Here is a 22,425-nt window from a genome sequence, read left to right on the forward strand (position 1 = left end):
AAAAGGAGCGTGAAGCACTTACAGAGAAACGTGCAGAAAGAAGATAATTATTAGATGAAGAACTGCTTGCAAAAGTTTCTTTGAGAGTGATCCGGAAAATGAAGTAATAAACAGAAGCAGATGAAAAGGGGAATGAAAATGTGGAAGTAAATGAAAAAGATGGTAGTTTTGAGAAAATCATAATGGTAACCGTAAAAAAAGGAAGCGCGAAAAGACAGGGGCACAATAGTCTTTTTCCTGGGTTTTCAAATCCATCATTATGAGCTTTAAATGCTCGACGTGAAGGTCGAAGCGACACGCCAAACTACGCGTGGGGGCAAAACACGCACGCCAAGCTACGCGTCCTCCATCAATGGACTCCCGATCTACGGGGAGCTCAACCAGAGAAGGGGCGAGTTACACTAACGCGCCAATCACCTATTTTAGTGATTAACGCGTTGGAGGCACTGATTCGACCCAGCCCACCAGCAAATTGGGTTCGGGTGTTCCCTGCAAGCCGACCCGACGGGTTTTCTGACCCGCCAACTCGCCTCACTCCTCTACCTCATCAGAACCCCTGGACAGCTGGAAAGAAAACTTTTAAGAAAGAGGGTCTGCACATGTGGGACCCACTCTAGTACAGACTATATAATGAGAGGGCCCTACCCCCCAAGTACATCACTCCCTTTACCCTAATTACCGCCTCTTGTACGGACTCGCTCACCTGTGCTCTCAAAGCTCTCGTCAGCTCAGAAGAGTCTCGCTCAACTCTCTCAAAGTACTAAATTCATTTCGGACCCGAGCAACCGAACAATTATTAACTTATTATAACTTGGAAAAGAGATGAGTAAATAATATACTATTATGATAATAATTTTAAATTCTGACGGATATATTCACAAAAATATATATATATATATATATATATATATATACATACTTCATCAAATAAATTAGTTCTAAAAGGCATTGTTCTGAAAACTGAATCGGACCGGCCGGTTCGACCGGATTAACCAGAAATCGATTAATTGTCTAGTTCAGTTGCTGTGAAAAACCGTCCTATAAAAACCGACTTAAAAACCAGTCAAACCGGTGGTTAATCGGTAAACTACCAAAACCGCTCGGTTTTTTTCCGGTTCAGTATATATATATATATATATATATATATATATATATATTGTTAAAAAAAAACGTTAATAACCCCTCAGGCCCTCACCCACCCCTGCCCCTTTCTCTCTCTCTCTCTCACTGGGCAAACTCAAACCCTAACGGCGGTAGGAACCCAACCCCATCCCATCGCCGAGCTCTTCTCTTCCAATAGACGGTGTTGTTGCCGCCGGCAGAGACAGACTTGGGTGCCGTCTTCGCTCGTGGAAGGTCTGCTCGCTTCTCGATCCTCTTCTCCTCAACGTCGAGTGCTTGTTCGGAACTTTTGGTGACGCCGCCGCGAAGGGCTTCTCCATTGTCGTCTATGCTCGATTTGTTGGTGCCCATCTCTCTCTTCGAGTTCTCTCTCTATTCGAGGCTTCGAGCTCTCTCTGTCTCTCTCTTTCTCACTGCGACGTGTCTCTCTGCTCGGCTGTGGAGTATTCACCGCGCCATCACCTTCTTTCCTCCCTCGCCGCCGGTAAGCACTACCGCCTCAATTTATTTTTGGTTATTTTGTTAATTTTATTTATTCTGATTTTTGAGTTGTTGGTCGTTGATATTTCCGATTCTGCGTTGTTGATGAACATTGTTAATGCTAGAATTTTTTCTGATTCTGAGTTGTTTATGTTAATTCTGAGTTGTTTATGGCTTTATGCTGGTTTTTCTGATTGAGTTGTTAATTTTGGTTGCTGATTTTCATTGAATCTGAATTGTTGATGGTGGTATGGTAAAATTGATTTTGTTGCTGCCTTCTGATTTTGATTTTCTGTGCTTGATTTATTTGTTCTCTGTTCATGATTTTGTTACTGGCTTCATTATTTGTTTGTTTGCTGGCTTCATGATTCTGAGGTTATTTTTTCATGAATTTGTTTGATGGCTTCATGAATTTGTTTGCTACTTCATGAAATCCTCTGAGACTGCTAATTACAAGGTGATAATACTCATTCACATTGCATTCAAATTCACCTTTTGTCTGGTTTACTAATCACTTATGATACTGTTTAAAACAGAGGGCTACTGAACTAGAAGACATCATACGTAGGAAGAATTCGACGATCTCAAAATTAAAGAAGGATTTGGTGGTTCTAGAACAAAAGGTAAGAAGCTGATACAAGATATTGTCATTTTGAGATGATAATGAATAAGGACACACATAATTTTTCTAAGAAGTGGCAACATAACTGGTTTTTTTCACTATTGAGTGTAGGTTATGCAGCTTACTAGAGAACGCCGAGCCTCCTTCACTGCCTTTTATTTAATATTTAATTAAACCGGTTGAATCCCGGTTGAACTCCGGTCGAACCAGTGAATCATTGAACCAGTGACCTCACCGGTTTATTGACCGGTCCGGTTCTCACAACCTTGATTTTAATATTATTTGTCATCTAATGATCTAATTAAACAATAATTACATTAGTCGGATTCTAGATTTAGGTTTTATAATAATCCGTTCTGTTTTTGAAACTCGATCTTTCTATTGTGATAGGTGATAGTATTTTGAGTTGAATTCCATTATTTTTCAAATGTAGAAGAATGGGAATAATAGATTATTGAAAGTCCTTGTAGAAGAAAAGGTTAAGTGAAATCACTAAACGGGATAATTAAAGGTTACTTATCGGAAAGTGTAAATCCTTAGGTATCTTTCCACTTGAGTATGACTGAAATCTGTGTTGTTGTGGTGGCTGTGTGACCTGCAGAGGATTAGGGCAAGGCATTGAAGTTGAAGTGTGGAAGAGTTCTTAAGAGGTTGTTTCCACTAAAGGAATGGAGGTATATGGTAAATCTATGGTTGCAGCTCCTGCAAATGTTATTTATATGTCGAGTATTTTGGGCCGTGATGGACCAAATCCTGTGCATAAGTGCGACTGGAAATGTGAAAACGAAAATGTTTGTGGGAACATGTATCACTGCAAGCTAACAGGGCTAACTCACATCTGTGATAAAAACTGTAACCAGAGAATTTTGTATGATAACCACAGCTCGCTTTGTAGAGCAAGTGGTCAAATTTTCCCCCTTACACTAGCAGAGGAACAAGCAGTGAGGGGTGTTCGAAGAAAGCTCGATGCGGATAATTCATCGTCTGATGGCTGTGATTTTAAGCATAGACGGGATGCACAATTCCATACTTCTCCTTTCGAGAGATCTTTTTCTGCTGTCAGTCCTATCTGCAGCCAAGTTGGAGATGGCATGGATATGAGCTAGATACATATTTCCTTCCTTTTTGGATCTTTTTTTCTTTTTCCCTTTTACTATCAAATGAGTATCAATTACAGCACTTGAATAAATGGACTACCTATTGGTGGACAATATGTATGTCCATCCACTTTGAGAACTCCTTATATTTCCAGTAATAATGTAATGTGGCACTTAAAGTAGCTTGACTGGTTTAGTATTCAGATGACTTTAGTTTCTTGCTTACCTTGGTGGGAAGCAGACATTTAGCTGGCTACAAGATGAAACTCAGACTTTATGATGCCTGGATTTGATTTAGGACCTGAAATGATGTACTATGTATCAGCATTCAACAATTTACTTAACTATAACCCTTTTCTAGCTGGCTGTTTTGTAGTTTCTAGCGAATATCTAATTGCAATGCATAACTTTCCAAGAGTTGGTGCGTTAATTACTAATACTACTGCTGTGAGTGGCACTATTTTATTTTAGATCTTGTTTATCTTAATTCCATTAGAATAGTGCACCATTGGCAGTCATGTCTATTAGGCTGATAATTCTAATCAGGGTAATTTTTGATAACCTTGATCAATGCAGGTAATGTTCCTAATATGCTCAAAATAGTCAAGTATGAAGTATGTGAAAAACACTACTCTTTCTTTTTTTTTTTTCATTTTTCCTTCCTGAATGTCTTCCTACTTTGCAGACTCACCAGAGATGGAATAGCTTACATTTTTAAAATTGTCATTCTATTATCTTTTCTTTACATCCTCTGATTTATTGCTGGCTGTCTGAGTTTAATGTAACTTGTGCAGGTTCAGAAGCATGTACTATCAAGGAGCTTTATAAACATTTGTATTGCAGATAAATATAGAATTGGTTTATATTAGAAAATGAAATATTGATACCTATCTGCTTATTTTCTAGATGTAGGAACAAGCATTGCCACTTATGCTAAAGTTTGCATCTACTGGAGTTTGGATAGGAGGATGGTTATGGGGTTGTGAAGAATCTTGAGATTCCACAGGTGCTTCAGACAGGAAGTGACAGACAGATGGTTACGATGTCCTCGCTTTGCAAGTTTTAATGAATCTGTTAAGATTTGAAAAGCTTGGAAAGTATATACCCAGTTACATGTTAAATTAAGACCACATTTCTTTATCCACCAAATCAGATTATCATCTATTGGGTGTGACATTTATTGGGCTAAAAGAGAAGAACTTGATCAAGGCAGACCTAGTTATTTGCAAGTATGAGCACAATGTATATATCAAACTTGCATTTCCTCTATACATTTGAGTATTGAAAAAGATTTACCCTGTATTTGAGCCTTAGGATATTTTCTTGCAAGTTTTTCATTGTCGTCTGGGCAGATTCAACTTTGTATTGAATGATATTATGTATTTTGAAATTTTGATGCCATAAATTTGTAATGGTAACCATGGCTGTTGTTTTTACTCTATCATTTTTGTAACATACCATTAATATTAATTAGTGGAACATTTAGAACAGTTGAGTTTCACTTGTGTATACAAAGTATTTTTATGTTATAAAGATAGAAAATTTATTAAGCCAAGGAAGCCAAAGCAAGTTGTCATTCACAATAAATCTTAGCAAAAAGGTTTACCTAAATAACAAGTTTTGAATCCACCATAGACCACAAAGATAGGTAAAATCTTAGCAAAAAGGTTTACCTAAATAACAAGTTTTGAATCCACCATAGACCAAAGATAGGTAAAATCTTATACAATTGCTCTCGTTGAGAGTCGAACTAACTGAACTACGAAAGCTTGTTAATATTTTTGTTTTGGAAATCTTATTTAATGTATTTAAAGGATTTTGAATATTTGCTTTGGAATTTGTTTTATGAAACAATTTAAGGACAAGTTACATAATTAAAATGAATTGGTTTTGAATTTATCCAATTACAACTTTTTGAAACGAAAGACATATTTGTAACTTTTTTTTTACCCTATGTAAACCGCTATTAGCTGTAGCAGTTTTAATTTAAATATAATCGGCTACAAGCTAGTGCAAATTATGTGAGAAAAGGTATTGAACAGAAATTGTTAGAGACTATAGTGGTTTTTGAAAAAATCTGTGGGAGGTTCTAGCAATTCACATGAAGCTGGTGAATTCTAATGTGTGAAATTTTTTATAATCTTTAGATGTGACTGAATTGACATTTGAATCTTCCATTATAAATATAAATAGTAAGATTAAATTGACTAATTCCATTTTAAATAAACTATTAAGATACGAGAATGTTTGGAATAAAAAAATAATTCTAATTGACATAATTAGAAAATAAATTATTATTATTATTATTATTATTATTATGAGAGTTTAAGAAATAATGCTAAATAATTATCCTGTGATGATGATTTATTTGGAGCTTGAATAAGCAAAGTAACCAACTGTTATAATGATCTTTATCATTCTACACTAAATATGTATATTTTTTAAAAAAAATTAATAAAAAATTGTTATAAAATATTTAAACAAATTATTCTATATTTCATTTATTTGTAAATTTTTTTATCCCAAAAGACATGCACAAATATATCACTATTATATAATGTTTTTTTTTTTACTTAATTTGTTTGATTTTGTTTTTATATGTGTATACACAATATATTGATATGAGATTAGATCCGATTCGCACACTAATGAGATCGAATTGCGAATTTTAGGTAGATTTTCGTATATCCTATGAATCTGCAAAATATAAATAAATAAGTAATTTTTATATTTTTTATTTCAAATAATAATTATTATATATGTTGTATTATTTTATTTTTATTATTTGGAAAAAGTATGTTTAATAATATTTTAGAAGTTAAAAGAGTGAAAAAATATTGATTTTTTAATAAAAATAAGTTTTTTAAAAATATTTTATATTTTGCAAAATTTATCCGATTTGCAAATGTGCGGATCAGATCCAAACTAAAAAACGTATATATTGGATCCGATCCGATGATTTTAGTCCAGACTGAATTGAAATTTTGACGATCTGATTCACATTGCCTCGCTATTTGCATTTAATGCAGTTCTTATCTATTTAATAAATTCTCTTTTTAACTTAAGTTATCATAGATAATATTTTAATTTATGTTCTATTAATTAGATCTCTAAATATCTCCACTTCTTTTCAATTGTCTTGCACTTGTATTTATAGAGAAACCAGCTTCACAAAAACCGCTAGAACCTCCCACAGATTAAACATGCCAACGTTTCTTCATAAATCGATATAGTCAGTAACAATTCATGCATTGCTTGAATCCTTTAGAAACCACTACAACCTCTACAGCCTCTAGCGATTTCTATTCGACACCTTTTCCCTTGTAAAAAAATTACAAACATGTCTTCCGTTTCAGAAAGTTGCAATTGGATAAATTCCAAACTAATTCATTTAATTATGTAACTTGCCCTAAATTTAATAGATAAAATTACATACAAAATGAATTTATAAAAATTCTCACTTCATTTTTACTTCTCAATCAAAATATCACTTAGAAAAATGGATTTCTTCCAGGCAAGCTTTTAAATTTGTTTATAATAAGTTTGCGCAAAATTTACTACCAAAACTCCAAGTTTTCTCAAAAAGTTTAGAGTTAAGTACGATTTTGGTTCTAAGATATAGATTGAAAATTTTTTTCATCCCCAACTTTTTTTTGTATATAAAACGTTCTCTAAGGTTTAACTTGAATTTAAAATCGTCCCTAAGGTTTAACTTAGTTTTAAATATTTAGCGGTGAAAGCGGAGGCAGAGGTGAATCATGACCAACTTTTTCTTCTTCCCTTCTCCCTTGTTCTTCTTCTCTTCCCCTTCATAGGAGAAAAAACACTCTCCCTCTCTTATTTTTTTTTAATTTTATAATTTTTTGTTATGGGTAATTTGGTCCAAAATTTTAAAATTTAAGTAAAAAAGACGATTTTAAAATTTAATTTAAACCTTAGAGACGATTTTGTATATAAAAAAAGATTAGGCACAAAAAAAATTTTCAACCTATACCTTAGAGACAAAAATCGTACTTAACCCAAAAGTTTAAGATATACAAAATTGTCTCGGGGAAAATCCTCTCGCAGCCTTAGTCTTCGCGGTGGATAACTGCTTAATTTGCATACTCGAGGTTGAGGGAGGTTGAGGTCAATTTCTATTTTTCACCATTGAAAAATAATTTTGCTTCCTATAAGACCTTGGTAAAAGTCAAAGTTCTATTTCTACCTTTGGACTTGGAAACACACCGAATAATCCATGCAAATTCTTACAAGGTTCAACCTAGGAAGTTCTATACACGATTCTACGAGGAAATCCGTGATTTCCAAAAGTTTGTGAAATTTCCCATGCAACAGCAAAAGCAAAGAATTGCTACCAACGCAAGTTGGCACAAATAGATGAGGGTCTGTGTCCCTTAACCATTTCTCCCGGGTTCGATACTCATTGGAGAATGGGAATGGAGCTTGCTTGCTTGGGAGGATCGCCCACTTTGTGTACCTCTGCAGTACCCGAGGGATTAGTCATTAGGCTTCCGGCCTGTTGGATACCCTGGTGCAAACCAAAAAAAAGCAAATTGCTTTCAACAGAGGCCATCCACAATAAAAGAAATGCAAAATCCACAATATTGGTTTAAGCAACGTAACGATTTGGTTCTACATTGCATAACGGATACGGTAATACCATACAATTACCTCCTTCAACATCCTTATAAATATCAAATGGGGGGCCATTGACTACTCCCTTTCTCGCACCAATTCCCTAGGTACCCCCTTAGGACTCAACTTTTACTACCAAATATAATCCTTCAAATACACAACTATGGCACCCTGGCCTAGGTTACTTATTCTCTTAACATTTTTCTCTAACACTTTCTCTTACACATTCACCATAATCAACAACTGCCCTCATACTATATGGCCTGGTACACTTGCTGGTTCAGGGAGCCCTAAACTATCAACGACTGGATTCCAGTTGGACTCAGGCCAAAGTGTCAGACTAACCACGGTACCAGGATGGTCGGGACGAATATGGGCAAGGACGGGTTGCAAATTTGATGTCACAGGAGCTGGCAAATGCCTAACTGGTGACTGTGGGGGAAAACTGGAATGTGATGGAAATGGTGCAGCACCTCCTACCTCGCTGTTTGAGATAACACTCGACGGAGCCAATGGACAAGATTTCTACGATGTCAGCATGGTAGATGGCTACAATTTGCCGTTAGTGGCTCTACCACGAGGTGTATCTGGTGGAGCCTGTAATGCTACAGGATGCGTGACTGATATCAACAGAGGTAAGAGTTCAAAAGTACATAAAGAAAATAAACTATACAGCTGAAAGCTAACATGCGAGAATAAAAAGGGTACCTTATAGAATTATAAAAAAATGCAATGGTATAGGTTGCCCTAGAGAACTTCAAGTGCTTGGTGAAGAAGGAAACCAGCGTGGTGTAGTAGGGTGCAGAAGTGCTTGTGAGGCATTCAAGTCGGATCGGTACTGCTGCGCTGGACAATATGCTAACCCAAAGAGTTGCCAGCCTACAATTTATTCAACTATCTTCAAGAAGGCGTGTCCTAGAGCTTATAGTTATGCATTTGATGATGGAACCAGCACTTTCACTTGCAAAGCTAGTGAATATGAGATTGTTTTTTGTCCCTACAGGTTTACAACTATGCATCATCTTCCACAACTGTGATTTGTTTCCCTTCTCTTTTTGTTTATTGCCACATTTTCATGATAAACCCATCCAATAACTAACTAACATTTTACATTACAATTTACAACACAGGATGAAAAACCAAAATCATACACCACCACCTAGAAAGCCCAAGCGTAAGCAAGTTACTTCCTCATCAAATACTCTCTTGCCCTTACCAGCGCCTATCATTCTCTTGATTCTCGATCTTCTTTCTCAGTGTTTCTAAGACACGAACATTATTGATATGGAATGACAAGAAACTCCAGGAGTGCTTCTCAAAAGAGGGAGAAAAGAATCCCTGCTCGTGAGATTGAAATGAACAAGCAAGAATAATATTAGCAATCAGCGAACAAGATTTACAATCTTGCAAGACATTCTTTGGAGGGGAACAAGCATAGTCAATGTAATCAGGAAAATTAGAATCCTGAAATTCATTCTCCCATGTTTGGCAGAATTTAGTTAACAAAGTAATATTTCAAAAATTATATTAGCCAGCTAATACAAGTTAACTAAAAGCAGAGATAACAAATAATAATTCACTGGAAAAGAAACTACAATGTGAGTATTATGGAAACAGGAACATGTAAGAAGGATTTGATAAGAACTCATTCACCAATCATAAAAGTACCAATTCTTCTGGGGTGGATTTGTTGCTGCTGTAGTGTTATTATCTCTGACATGGGCAAAGTATTTCATCAACTAGTACTTTTAACCCAAGGATTGAGTATAAGTTTACAACATACAAAATGGAACACTTCTTCAACTCAATTCTTCAATTCTTCGTCTTTGCCTTAGAATTTGGAGCTTTTTTTGGAGCTTTTTTCTTTACTGTCTTAGGTTGTGGTTTTCCTCCAGTACTTCTACCTCTTTTCTTTTCAGCACCCTGTATCCAAATCTTATACAATTTAGTATGTATGCAGCAGCATTTTCATTTATAAAGGGAGAATCTGAAACCAAGAAAACTTTTTAGGAACTTACTGTTTTCTTGTCACCCTTCCCTTTGGATTTACTGTGAGTTTCTTCCTCAGCATGCTCATTTTGATCAGTTTGGGTGGCCTTTGGCATCTTGCCAGCTTCCTCATCTGAATCGAAGGCAAAACCATCCAGTGTCCCTTCTCACATGAAAGGTTAAGATGTGAGTAAAGAGTTTATTCATAATATAAAGGAAAAACTACCAGAAATAAAAGCCTCAATTTGGTAGATGCAAATAACCTTCAACCATAGTTTCAGCTTCATATACATTAGATTGTGGCTCCAGCTGTATGAAGTCATTCATAATGGCCTCTATCTGATGAAGAAATATTAAGAATAGCATCAAAATATCAGTTAAACATAATGACAGCAGATATTTATCATAATCCTTGTCAGGGCTGATACTGATGAATAACACAAATAAAAAGTAGAAGAGAAACCTTGACAATAAATACAGATTTATAACTCAGGATAGTAATAATTGCGTCAAACAATTTTCAAATATGTGAGTAAATACGAAAATATTAGATAATCAACAGACCTTTGCCTCGGACTGTCCAAAGCTAACCTGAACAAATAACCAGCTCGTATCAGTGTTTGAAAAATACAAGCAGAAAAGGTTTGATATAACTCGATCATGAAGGTAACTAGCCACAAGGACATTACAAATAAAAATTTTAAATGCAGATTACATCCAACTTAATTACTTACCACACAAAATGTCCGGCAAGGAACTATAGATGTTTTGTATATAGTTCCTGAAATGATGGCAACAATACAAACAATCAGAAACAGTTTGTCACTGCCTAAAACTAACACAGAAAACGAAATATACTTATAATGAACATATTATAAAGGCATATAACTTAGGAAAGGAATGAAAATATATTACGAGAAGTTTTTTCTTTCTTTTTTCTCTCTTTTTAAGCTAAAAAACTGAGGTAATATTTATGATGATTTTTATTTAAATAAAAAAAACAATATAATATGTCATTAAGAAGAAAAGAAAGTACTGTGCTTATGATTCCGATATTCCTATTTTTAAAATACGAAGCATGAGTCCTTTTGTATTTTGGGAACTCCACATGTAATAATTTTGCCATAAGAAGTAAGTTGACATTACTAAACTGTACTCTGTTTTTTCTTCACATACTCACGCTACAATATTATGATTAAGAAAATATTTGTCCATGTCTTTATATTGATGAAACTCTCTGATTTCTTTGGGAATCAGAAAATATATGAGCTAAAACAAAAAGTACCTTTCAAGTCTAAGTGCATTTCCTGATCTCTGGATGCAGAATCTGAAATTATAACCCGGCCTACAGCTCCCACATCACCACTGAGATCTATGGAGTCACCTTGGCACTCAACAAGAGCCTGCAAAACCAAAGCTCCTCCTCAGGTACCCTTTCCATTCTCATGAATTAAGAAGAGAACATAACAACATGGCCCTTCCAATTACAAAACACAACATACAGCAAAGAAAAATCCATAACATATAGTTGCTATCCTACCTTTGTGCGTTGAACTTTCTCAGAAAGCACCAAAGGCAGCCTTGAAGAGGAGACCTGCAAATTACAAATAGCACGCAAAATCAGGATGCTGGACTAGATAACAAGATAGCTTATGATGGCTATCACTTATTTCAGTTTCAAAGTCATGGGAGTGTGGTGAGTCATTATAATTAATTAATTATTGTAGTCATTCTTACATTTGTCTCAATGAGCTTTTCACAAGTTTCTTCCTCCTCAGCCTCCAGATCTCCACCACTACCTGTCCCATTTGTAGAAACCACAAGCACATGGTCAGAAATCCATAAAAAGAGAATGGAGTGATATCTTACAACTTATATGCCCATACTAACCCATTCCATACCTCTCTCCTTTGCACTGCCCTTTGTTTTCTTCCCTTTCACTGGTGAATGATCTTCTTCTACATGAATTGGTTTCTGAGAAGACTTTCCTTTTGAACCCTTTCTGGATGGAGACTTTCCATCATTGCCAAGGATAATTTTATCCTTAGCTTCTTCACTAATCAATTGAGGTATTTGTTGCTGAGAAGCTTCCACCTGATTGTTACGAATTTCTTTTTTGGGGGTATGATCAAGGCACGACTCAGAATCCGATGATAGACTCAAAATTGGATAAACAGATTCCTATGCAAAAACATTTGACTAATCAGCAACCAGAAAGTAATCGCAGCCAAGCGTTAGCAAGCCAAACACATTTTTCTTATAAAATACAAGGGAAAATATGCTTCCTTTTTTCTGGTGATATATCATTCTTAATCCTTTACCTATCCGACCCTGCAATGCTCATATTGGTGTTGTAGTAGGAAACAGAATTATTCTAAGGACGAGAAAAAATGGTATACTGGTTAGATATTCTATGCTTGATGGATTAGAATCCTCTTGATGTTCAAGGATGAAATATCAATAGCTTCTCTAAAACTACTGATCCCACCTAAGAATTAATGGGGCAAGGTTCTTACTTTATGCTCGACATGCATGTCATTGTTTGAATCAATGCCAATCTTCCTTTCCTCTATGTCTCCTGCATCATAAGAGACCAAACGACAATTCAATAAAGTAGCAAATTGTAAAATGATTGTTGCATGCTATCACTAGATAGAAACAAAGCCTGATATGTTAATGATATCATGTTTTTAGGGGGGGGAATAAAACTATATGCAGATTGGTTTTAAATTAGAAGTACAAAAAAATAATAGCTCCAATGTGTGTAAGTCATGGGTCTTTTGTGTTTAATTGATTCCAAAAAAAATCCCCTAGATTTTACTTATATTGAGAGTAAAATTTGGAAAATTTTAGAAATATAGAGAAGGCATCAAACGCGGGAGACTCTCTCAGCAATTAGTATAGATAATCTATACAGCCTTTTTTCTGTTCTGTTAATAAACAATTAATTAGGATTGCATCACTCATGTCCTAGACCTCTGAACTTAAATGCTCTATTTACTCATCAATACAGAACTCTAAACACAAATACAAATCAGTATACCTTCTGCATTTTGCTTCTCTGATTTCTTTCTTCTAGATGACGTAGTACAACCTTCTATTTCAACAGCAGCTACTTCTAATGTCTTTCTAGGTGAAGACTTATAACGGCTTTTGCCAAGACCAGTGCTCCTGCTCTTACTCTTATTCTTACTCTTACACTTGCTGATCTCCAGAGATGATCCTTCAGCATCAGTCTCATCCCCAATTGATAGGCTATCGTCATGTAAGGACTTGGAATCAGATGACAGTATCAATGGCGAATGCGATGGCACCTAGTCAATAATAATAAAATTTATCTGAGGATGTAAAGCATGGTAACTCATCATCTATCCCAATGGAAACTGATCAAATTACCTGAAAAGAACGCAACCAATCTGGGGAGCTCTCCCTTGAATCACTCATTGCTGTTTCTCTGTGTTGATTGCTAAAAGTAATATATACATGTATAACATTAAAGTCAGTTGCATGATATAGGAGGTGGCAAACAGGCATGTACGCCCCACCCCTCCCCTCCCCAGCCCGCCGTGCCGAAGCCCACCACTAAACCGGGCAGGCCAGCAGTCTGAAAATCTTAGCCTGCCCCGCGCCATAAAGCTTTTTTCCTTTTGTAAAATTTGAGACAAAATTGTTATACTGTTAATTAAATGAAAAATAATCTAACCAATTAACCATAATATATACTTGATTAAAATTACTGCAACAAAAAATGACCAACTTAAACTTCATATTCACAAAGAACATGTTTCATCTTTTAACAGAAAATAAAAAATACAGCAGCTCACAATTATATATGATATACAAGCAAGGTTCTGAGAACCGGACCGGTCATTGAACCGCTCTAGTCACTGGTTCACTGGTTTACTAGTCCAATCGGTTCAACCGTGGTTCAACCGAAAAAACCATTTTAGAATAAAATAATAAATAAATTATAAATAAACATCCTAAACTATAACTCAACCCACTTTTTGTCTCATAACAACACTGTCATTCAGTCAACAATATCTCTTTCATCTCTTTCCTAATGTAAAGAATTAAAAAAGATCAAACAAATTGAACAAACCTTGTAATACTAATGGTGAATCCATCTCCTTAATATTACAAATAATAGGAATTAATCACAAAAATACATTAATATTACAAAATATATTAATATACTTGACAAATAGGTAAGACATGATACAACGGTGCCTTTTGATTGATTTTAGAATATGTCAAGCAACATGTAGAGATGAATTAATAGCATAAAAATAGATAAGACAACACTGAAGGTTCAAATAATCATTGAATACAATGCAAAGCTACTTATTCATTGAGATCTCACATTATACAAACAACTTTCATGACTTAAATTTGCACATTTTCAATAAACAATTGTAACCAGTTATTTTTTTTTTTACGATGATATGTACAAATCACTTATAGTACACAACTACAAACTAACTGGAAATATATATGAGCTTGGATGCATGATTATATAGTGCAGTGAGGTGAATTTTTGTCTCTGTTGTTAACATGAGATGTCTCCAAGAAACATTATAATATTCATGAATTCACACAATGTTTGCTCTAGGGAACCAAAGAGCATACATACTGGACTAGGCAAGTAATGCTTAACTATGGCATAAGTTGCTAAGAGGCTGCAAGCACAAAGGAATTGTGAATGACCCTTTGAAACTTTAACAATTTCCATTATAACAATAATCTTAGCAAATTCCGTGACACATAAAACCCTTGAAACAAAGGTAAATTTTGTCAGCCCAAAACTTTGTACCGACATTATTAATTGTATTCCAATTCCCCATTTAATAATTTGTAAAGAATTAAAAAAATAAATAAATTCACTATTTATATTGAATTAGCTAGAGGCAGATGCATGTTTACCAAGTGATGCAGGATTGTTTATCATTTCACTGGTAATTGAATATGTGTCTCCAAAGGAGAACTTAAATTCAGGGAACTTTGATGAGTTCAAATCTAGCAGCATATAATACAATCCATAGTTGAAGAGTGTAGCAATGAAAATGTACGAAATTTCAATAAATATTACTAAACAGAGGCAAGAACGAACAACCATCATTCAGCAACAAATATTACAAAACACCAACAAATAATCACACTATTACCAAATTCAAAAAGAATGAAAACCAGATAAACCCAATCATAAACACTATTACCAAATTAAATAAAAAATCAACCAAAAATCACCTTGCAAATCCAATTAAAAATAGCTTTTCACTTTGTACCCTAAACACCAATTAAATCACATGAACCAAAATTAATTTGAGGGAAAACAGCACAGTTCAATGCTTATGAGTTTACTGAGAAAAAAATGGCAACAGCAGCAGAACAAATCAGTTATCATTTATCACAAATTTCATATTCAAAACACAAATAAATAATCAAGTAATCAGAGACATTCAAAATCACAAATCACTACTTCAAACTTTAGAGACATTCAAATTTAATAATCCAAAGTATTCAACAGAAATCACAGTGCCACTAACCTTCCACCACAGCAGGACGTCAACGGCGAGACGACGGCGCAGCAGCTGGAAGCCTCGAACAGCAACTTCACCGGCAGAATGGATGACGCGCCGAGCTAGAAGAGAAGCTCTGGCCGTATGCCTTTGGGACAGGGGAAGGAGGAGGCCGCGAAGACGCAGACAACCACGGACGGCGGCGGCGGTTCCGGCGACGAAGTTGGGTTTTGGGTCTGGCCGTCTGGGGAACCTTAGGGCTAGCTGCTTCGATGTTCGAAGGAAGGGGTGTTTGGTGTGTGTTGGGGAGGGGGGTTGGGTTTTAACTTTTGTTTTTTTTTTTTAAAAAAAAGGGCAAACGACGTTGCTTTATGCGAACCGGTCGGTTTCCGGTCCGGTCCAACCGACCGGTTACCGTCCAATTCATCGGTTTCTGAACGGTTTTTGTATAAGCGGTTTTAAGAGGTGGGCCGGACCGTTTTACACACCGGTCTCCGGTTGAACCGGTTCACCAGCCAGTCCAGTTCGATTTTTAGAGCATTGATATTTAGAGATCTAATTAATAGAACATAAATTAAAATACTATCTATGATAACTTAAGTTAAAAAGAGGATTTATTAAATAGATAAGAACTGCATTAGATGCAAATAGCAAGGCAATGTGAATCAGATCGTCAAAATTTCAATATCGGATCCAATTTATACGTTTTTTTAGTTTGGATCTGATCCGCACATTTGCAAATCGGATATATTTGCAAAATATAAAATATTTTTAAAAAACTTATTTTTATTAAAAAATCAATATTTTTTTCACTTTTTTAACTTCTAAAATATTATTAAACATACTTTTCCTAAATAATAAAAATAAAATAATACGACATATATAATAATTATTATTTGAAATAAAATATAAAAAAAATTACTTATTTATTTATATTTTGCAGATTGATAGGATATGCGAAAATCTACCTGAAATTCGCAATTCGATCTTATTAGTGTGCGAATCGGATCTAAGCTCATATCAATATACTGTGTATACACATATAAAAACAAAGTCAAACAAATTAAGTAAAAAAAAAACATTATATAATAGTGATATATTTGTGCATGTCTTTTGGGATAAAAAAAATTTACAAAAAAATGAAATATAGAATAATTTGTTTAAATATTTTATAACAATTTTTTTATTAATTTTTTTAAAAAAATATACATGTTTAGTGTCGAATGATAAAGATCATTATAACAGTTAGTTACTTTACTTATTCAAGCTCCAAATAAATCATCATCACAGGATAATTATTTAGCATTATTTCTTAAACTCTCATAATAATAATAATAATAATAATAATAATTTATTTTCTAATTATGTCAATTAGAATTATTTTTATTATTCCAAACATTTTCGTATCTTAATAGCTTATTTAAAATGGAATTAGTCAATTTAATCTTACTATTTATATTTATAATGGAAGATCCAAATGTCAATTCAGTCACATCTAGAGATTATAAAAAATTTCACACATTAGAATTCACCTAAGAATAACCAGCTTCACGTGAATTGTTAGAACCTCCCACAGATTTTTTCCGAAACCACTATAGTCTCTAACAATTTTTGTTCAATACCTTTTCTCACATAATTTGCGCTAGCTTGTAGCGGATTATATTTAAATTAAAACTGCTACAGCTAATAGCGGTTTACATAGGATAAAAAAAAGTTACAAACATGTCTTTCGTTTCAAAAAGTTGTAATTGGATAAATTCAAAACCAATTCATTTTGATTATGTAACTTGTCCTTAAATTGATTCATAAAACAAATTCCAAAGCAAATATTCAAAATCCTTTAAATACATTAAATAGGATTTTCAAAACAAAAATATTAACAAACTCTCGTAGCTCAGTTAGTTCGACTATCAACGAGAGCAATTGTATAAGATTTTACCTATCTTTGGTCTATGGTGGATTCAAAACTTGTTATTTAAGTAAACCTTTTTGCTAAGATTTTACCTATCTTTGGTCTATGGTGGATTCAAAACTTGTTATTTAGGTAAACCTTTTTGCTAAGATTTATTCTGAATGGCAACTTGCTTTGGCTTCCTTGGCTTAATAAATTTTCTATCTTTATAACATAAGAATACTTTGTATACACAAGTGAAACTCAACTGTTCTAAATGTTCCACTAATTAATATTAATGGTATGTTACAAAAATGATAAAGTAAAAGCAACAGCCATGGTTACCATTACAAATTTATGGCATCAAAATTTCAAAATACATAATATCATTTAATACAAAGTTGAATCTGCCCATATGACAATGAAAAACTTGCAAGAAAATATCCTAAGGCTCAAATACAGGGTAAATCTTTTTCAATACTCAAATGTATAGAGGAAATGCAAGTTTGATATATACACTGTGCTCATATTTGCAAATAACTAGGTCTGCCTTGATCAAGTCCTTCTCTTTTAGCCCAATAAATGTCACACTCAATAGATGATAATCTGATTTGGTGGATAATGAAATGTGGTCTCAATTTACCATGTAACTGGGTACATACTTTCCAAGCTTTTCAAATCTTAACAGATTCATTAAAACTTGCAAAGTGAGGACATCATAACCATCTGTCTGTCACTTCCTGTCTGAAGCACCTGTGGAATCTCAAGATTCTTCACAACCCCATAATCATCCTCCTACCCAAACTCCAGTAGATGCAAATTTTAGCATAAGTGGCAATGCTTGTTCCTACATCTAGAAAATAAGCAGATAGGTATCAATATTTCATTTTCTAATATAAACCAATTCTATATTTATCTGCAATACAAATGTTTATAAAGTTCCTTGATAGTACATGCTTCTGAACCTGCACAAGTTACATTAAACTCAGACAGCTAGCAATTAATCAGAGGATGTAAAGAAAAGATAATAGAATGACAATTTTAAAAATGTAAGCTATTCCATCTCTGATGAGTCTGCAAAAGTAGGAAGACATTCAGGAAGGAAAAATGAACAAAAAAAAAAGAAAGAGTAGTGTTTTTCACATACTTCGTACTTGACTATTTTGAGCATATTAGGAACCTTACCTACATTGATCAAGGTTATCAAAAATTACCCTGATTAGAATTATCAGCCTAATAGACATGACTGCCAATGGTGCACTATTCTAATGGAATTAAGATAAACAAGATCTAAAATAAAATAGTGCCACTCACAGCAGTAGTATTAGTAATTAATGCACCAACTCTTGGAAAGTTATGCTTTGCAATTAGATATTCGCTAGAAACTACAAAACAGCCAGCTAGAAAAGGGTTACAGTTAAGTAAATTGTTGAATGCTGATACATAGTATATCATTTCAGGTCCTAAATCAAATCCAGGCATCATAAAGTCTGAGTTTCATCTTGTAGCCAGCTAAATGTCTACTTCCCACCAAGGTAAGCAAGAAACTAAAGTCATCTGAATACTAAACCAGTCAAGCTACTTTAAGTGCCACATTACATTATTACTGAAAATATAAGGAGTTCTCAAAATGGATGGACATACATGTTGTCCACCAATATGTAGTCTATTTAATCAAGTGCTTTAATTGATACTCATCTGATAGTAAAAGGGAAAAAGAAAAAAAGATCCAAAAAGGAAGGAAATATGTATCTAGCTCATCTCCATGCCATCTCCAACTTGGCTGCAGATAGGACTGACAGCAGAAAAAGATCTCTTGAAAGGAGAAGTATGGAATTGTGCATCCCGTCTACGCTTAAAACCACAGCCATCAGACGATGAATTATCCGCATCGAGCTTTCTTCGAACACCCCTCACTGCTTGTTCTTCTGCTGGTGTAAGGGGGAAAATTTGACTTCTTGTTCTACAAAGCGAGCTGTGGTTATCATACAAAATTTTCTGGTTACAGTTTTTATCACAGATGTGAGTTAGCCCTGTTAGCTTGCAGCGATACATGTTCCCACAAATATTTTCGTTTTCACATTTCCAGTCGCACTTATGCACAGGATTTGGTCCATCACGGCCCAAAATACTCGACATATAAATAACATTTGCAGGAGCTGCAACCATAGATTTGCCATATACCTACATTCCTTTAGTGGAAACAACCTCTTAAGAACTCTTCCACACTTCAACTTCAATGCCATGCCCTAATCCTCTGCAGGTCACACAGCTACCACAACAACACAGATTTCAGTCATACTCAAGTGGAAAGATACCTAAGAATTTACACTTTTCAATAAGTAATCTTTAATTATCCCGTTTAGTAATTTCACTTAACCTTTTCTTCTACAAGGACTTTCAATAATCTATTATTTTCATTCTTCTACATTTGAAAAATAATGGAATTCAACTCAAAATCCTATCATCTATTACAATAGAAAGATCGAGTTTCAAAAACAGAACGGATTATTATAAAACCTAAATCTAGAATCCCACTCATGTAATTATTGTTTAATTAGATCATTAGATGACAAATAATATTAAAAATTAAAAAAAAAACTGGTTGACTGCTTTCTTATTTTTCTTTAATAAGCATTTGACTATTTTCTAGTACTTTCCTTTCTTTCTAGCTAAATAAATATATTCGCCCCCTCTTCATACACGCAAGCACTCCCTCTCACTGTGTCAAACCCAGTGACGCGTACCACCCAACCAAACGCTTACACGTAGCACACCTGCCCAACAACCGGCTCTTCCAGTCACCTCATCATTCCCCTTAACTTTCCAAGTCAAGCATTCGACGGAAACACGTCACACCACAGCGTCACCTTTACCTGCCACATCGGTAACCAGTACCCAGCGTCACCTATATACATTCCAAAAAAAAAATAATTTGACTAAAAAATTACCCAAGTGAACAAAAATATAATTTTTTTCTCTTTTCGTTTTCTGTGTCTTTCTTTCCGTCGCCGGTTGCACATTCCGGCGAAGTCGTCGCCTGAAAACTCTCAGGCTTAGGAAATTTTTTTTGTTTCGGAGAGAAAAAAAATGTTTCTTTTTGATTGGTTCTATGGAATTTTGGCATCACTGGGTCTGTGGCAAAAGGAAGCGAAAATATTGTTCCTAGGGCTTGATAATGCTGGCAAGACCACCTTGCTTCACATGCTCAAAGACGAGGTAGGTTTATTTAATCTAAACTTTTTCAAATTAACTAATTAATTGATTGATCAATTTATGAAGCAATTGTTGAAAAAGTTTTGAAATTTGTGTGTTTTCTTTGTTGTCGTTGTTGTTGTTGCAGAGGTTAGTTCAGCATCAACCAACTCAATACCCAACTTCGGAGGAGTTGAGTATTGGGAAGATCAAATTCAAAGCCTTTGATTTGGGGGGACACCAGATTGCTCGCAGAGTCTGGAGGGACTATTATGCTCAGGTTAATTCTTAGTTTCTTTGTTCCTTTTTCATGGGGTCACCATAGGTATTGGAGGATTGAACCACAAAGCTCTCCTTTATAACATAGTTGCTTATAGCAGTCTCCTCCAGCTGAGCTCCATGCTCATTGGTGGCTTTGATGATGAGTTTCAAACTTTCAATGCCACTCTTCTATTTGTGTTGTCTTGTTATTAATATTGTGTAGGGTGGTTCGCTTAAAATTTGGAAATTTAAGTTCTTATTGTGATTCCTGTTTTTTATGTTTCTGACCATTGTTTTAAAAGTTGGACCAACCTTCTAGTTAAACTGGTTAGACCATGAATTATTATTTTTTTAGATAACATACCTTTCAATTCAACCACAATTCAGTAATTGTTCGGTTACAATTTTGACTAGTTAAGCCAATGGAACCTCCTAGTTAAGCCAATTTATGCATGAATGCATGCTGTGAGCTAAAATTGATCCAAGTATGTGGCGAAAAGTGACCGCAATAGTGACAGATAAAATTGAATTCAAGGAGTATTTTATAGATAGAAGGAATGTGCCACTGGCTTTTGTTCTGTGATGTCTATTATCTCACATTTATTTATCCTAATATTTAATCAACAAAGCCTTTTCCCACTAGATGAGGTTGGCTACATGGTTTAAAAATGTAGTGTCATGTTCATGCATTGGGATGCAACAAAGTTTTACGTTCGCTGCAGGTCTTACACAACCCTACATGAGACGTCATTGCATCCTAGCCATGCGTTGCTATGCGACACAGTTTTATGTTGGCTGTCGCAGGGATTGGGACCGGCTATGTAAACATAGGCCGAGTTAGTCCTAATCTTTGGAGTATATAGTTTTTCTCCTTGGACTAGCAGGTTGAACTGTAAATTTTATTTGATGTAGGTGGATGCTGTGGTTTATCTGGTTGATGCATATGATAAGGAACGGTTTGCAGAATCAAAGAAGGAACTGGATGCTCTTCTTGCAGATGAGTCACTGGCGAAAGTACCTTTCCTTATATTGGGAAACAAGATTGACATACCTTATGCTGCATCGGAGGAGGAGCTGCGTTACCACATGGGACTGACCAACTTCACCACAGGCAAGGGAAAGGTCAATCTTGCCGACTCCAACCTCCGCCCTCTGGAGGTGTTCATGTGCAGTATTGTCCGCAAGATGGGGTATGGCGAAGGCTTTAAGTGGCTTTCTCAGTACATCAAATGATGAAAGAAGATATAGACAAATAAGTATCCTCAGTGTTGTTGATTTACCTTCAACTGGATTGAATATCAGCATTTGGCTGTGTAGTTTCCAGGGTGGTGGTTACCCCTGGAGAATTCATACTTAAATGAGTAGTATTGCCTTTTTTCTTATTTTTTTTTTCATTCTTTATATTTCTGAAAACATGCTTGCTAATTTACTGCTTCAATATCGTAGTTTGGTACCGGGCCTCATTAATAAAAACTACTATAGGTTATAGCTAAATCCTTATTCCATGCAATGGACATAACATTTTCATAGTTCCCATTTGTGATGTCTCCTATATATTGCTCAAACAATTACATATCTCATAATGCCAACTACCACTCCATCAACGTTTAAACA

The 22,425-nt window shown here is 34.9% G+C and overlaps 4 protein-coding genes and 1 pseudogene across 12 annotated transcripts; 3 read left to right on the forward strand and 2 right to left on the reverse strand.

The window, feature by feature from the left end:
* Nucleotides 1–1,176: 1,176 nt before the first annotated feature.
* Nucleotides 1,177–4,826, forward strand: LOC130974319 (uncharacterized). Of its 5 annotated transcripts, none has more exons than XM_057899143.1 (4): nt 1,177–1,606; nt 2,139–2,225; nt 2,336–2,473; nt 2,826–4,826. In XM_057899143.1, the coding sequence occupies exon 4, from the start codon at nt 2,893–2,895 to the stop codon at nt 3,328–3,330; it is 438 nt and encodes a 145-aa protein (XP_057755126.1). In that variant the 5' UTR covers nt 1,177–1,606; nt 2,139–2,225; nt 2,336–2,473; nt 2,826–2,892; the 3' UTR covers nt 3,331–4,826. The 5 variants fall into 5 exon arrangements, with proteins under 5 accessions (XP_057755126.1, XP_057755125.1, XP_057755129.1 ...); XM_057899145.1 differs by lacking the exon at nt 1,177–1,606 and adding an exon at nt 1,622–2,059; XM_057899142.1 differs by lacking the exon at nt 2,336–2,473 and having other exon boundaries at nt 2,826–4,825.
* A 2,142-nt stretch (nt 4,827–6,968) lies between these two features.
* On the reverse strand, nt 6,969–15,780 carry LOC130974315 (DNA-binding protein BIN4-like). 5 transcript variants are annotated; one of them, XM_057899137.1, is made up of 15 exons: nt 15,492–15,780; nt 13,342–13,411; nt 12,989–13,259; nt 12,462–12,523; nt 11,847–12,126; nt 11,683–11,744; nt 11,486–11,539; nt 11,231–11,348; nt 10,680–10,726; nt 10,510–10,536; nt 10,209–10,284; nt 9,975–10,108; nt 9,625–9,891; nt 8,665–9,294; nt 6,969–7,849 (listed from the first exon to the last, which is right to left on the reverse strand). In XM_057899137.1, the coding sequence occupies exons 2-13, from the start codon at nt 13,387–13,389 to the stop codon at nt 9,769–9,771; spliced, it is 1,302 nt and encodes a 433-aa protein (XP_057755120.1). In that variant the 5' UTR covers nt 13,390–13,411; nt 15,492–15,780; the 3' UTR covers nt 6,969–7,849; nt 8,665–9,294; nt 9,625–9,768. The 5 variants fall into 5 exon arrangements, with proteins under 5 accessions (XP_057755120.1, XP_057755121.1, XP_057755117.1 ...); XM_057899138.1 differs by lacking the exon at nt 6,969–7,849 and adding an exon at nt 8,329–8,561 and having other exon boundaries at nt 9,625–9,879; XM_057899134.1 differs by lacking the exon at nt 6,969–7,849 and adding an exon at nt 8,329–8,561.
* Nucleotides 8,120–8,993, forward strand: LOC130974705 (pathogenesis-related protein 5-like). The gene is made up of 2 exons (XM_057899564.1): nt 8,120–8,591; nt 8,698–8,993. The coding sequence occupies exons 1-2, from the start codon at nt 8,120–8,122 to the stop codon at nt 8,991–8,993; spliced, it is 768 nt and encodes a 255-aa protein (XP_057755547.1).
* A 2,074-nt stretch (nt 15,781–17,854) lies between the features above and the next one.
* Nucleotides 17,855–19,545, reverse strand: LOC130974320 (uncharacterized; annotated as a pseudogene).
* A 765-nt stretch (nt 19,546–20,310) lies between these two features.
* On the forward strand, nt 20,311–22,340 carry LOC130974317 (GTP-binding protein SAR1A-like). The gene is made up of 3 exons (XM_057899139.1): nt 20,311–20,574; nt 20,699–20,830; nt 21,724–22,340. Exons 1-3 carry the CDS (start codon nt 20,446–20,448, stop codon nt 22,042–22,044), a joined length of 582 nt encoding a protein of 193 aa, XP_057755122.1. The 5' UTR covers nt 20,311–20,445; the 3' UTR covers nt 22,045–22,340.
* Nucleotides 22,341–22,425: the final 85 nt, after the last annotated feature.

This window comes from Arachis stenosperma, chromosome 4 (assembly GCF_014773155.1).
Source record: "Arachis stenosperma cultivar V10309 chromosome 4, arast.V10309.gnm1.PFL2, whole genome shotgun sequence".
In the NCBI taxonomy this organism is placed as follows: Eukaryota; Viridiplantae; Streptophyta; class Magnoliopsida; order Fabales; family Fabaceae; genus Arachis; species Arachis stenosperma.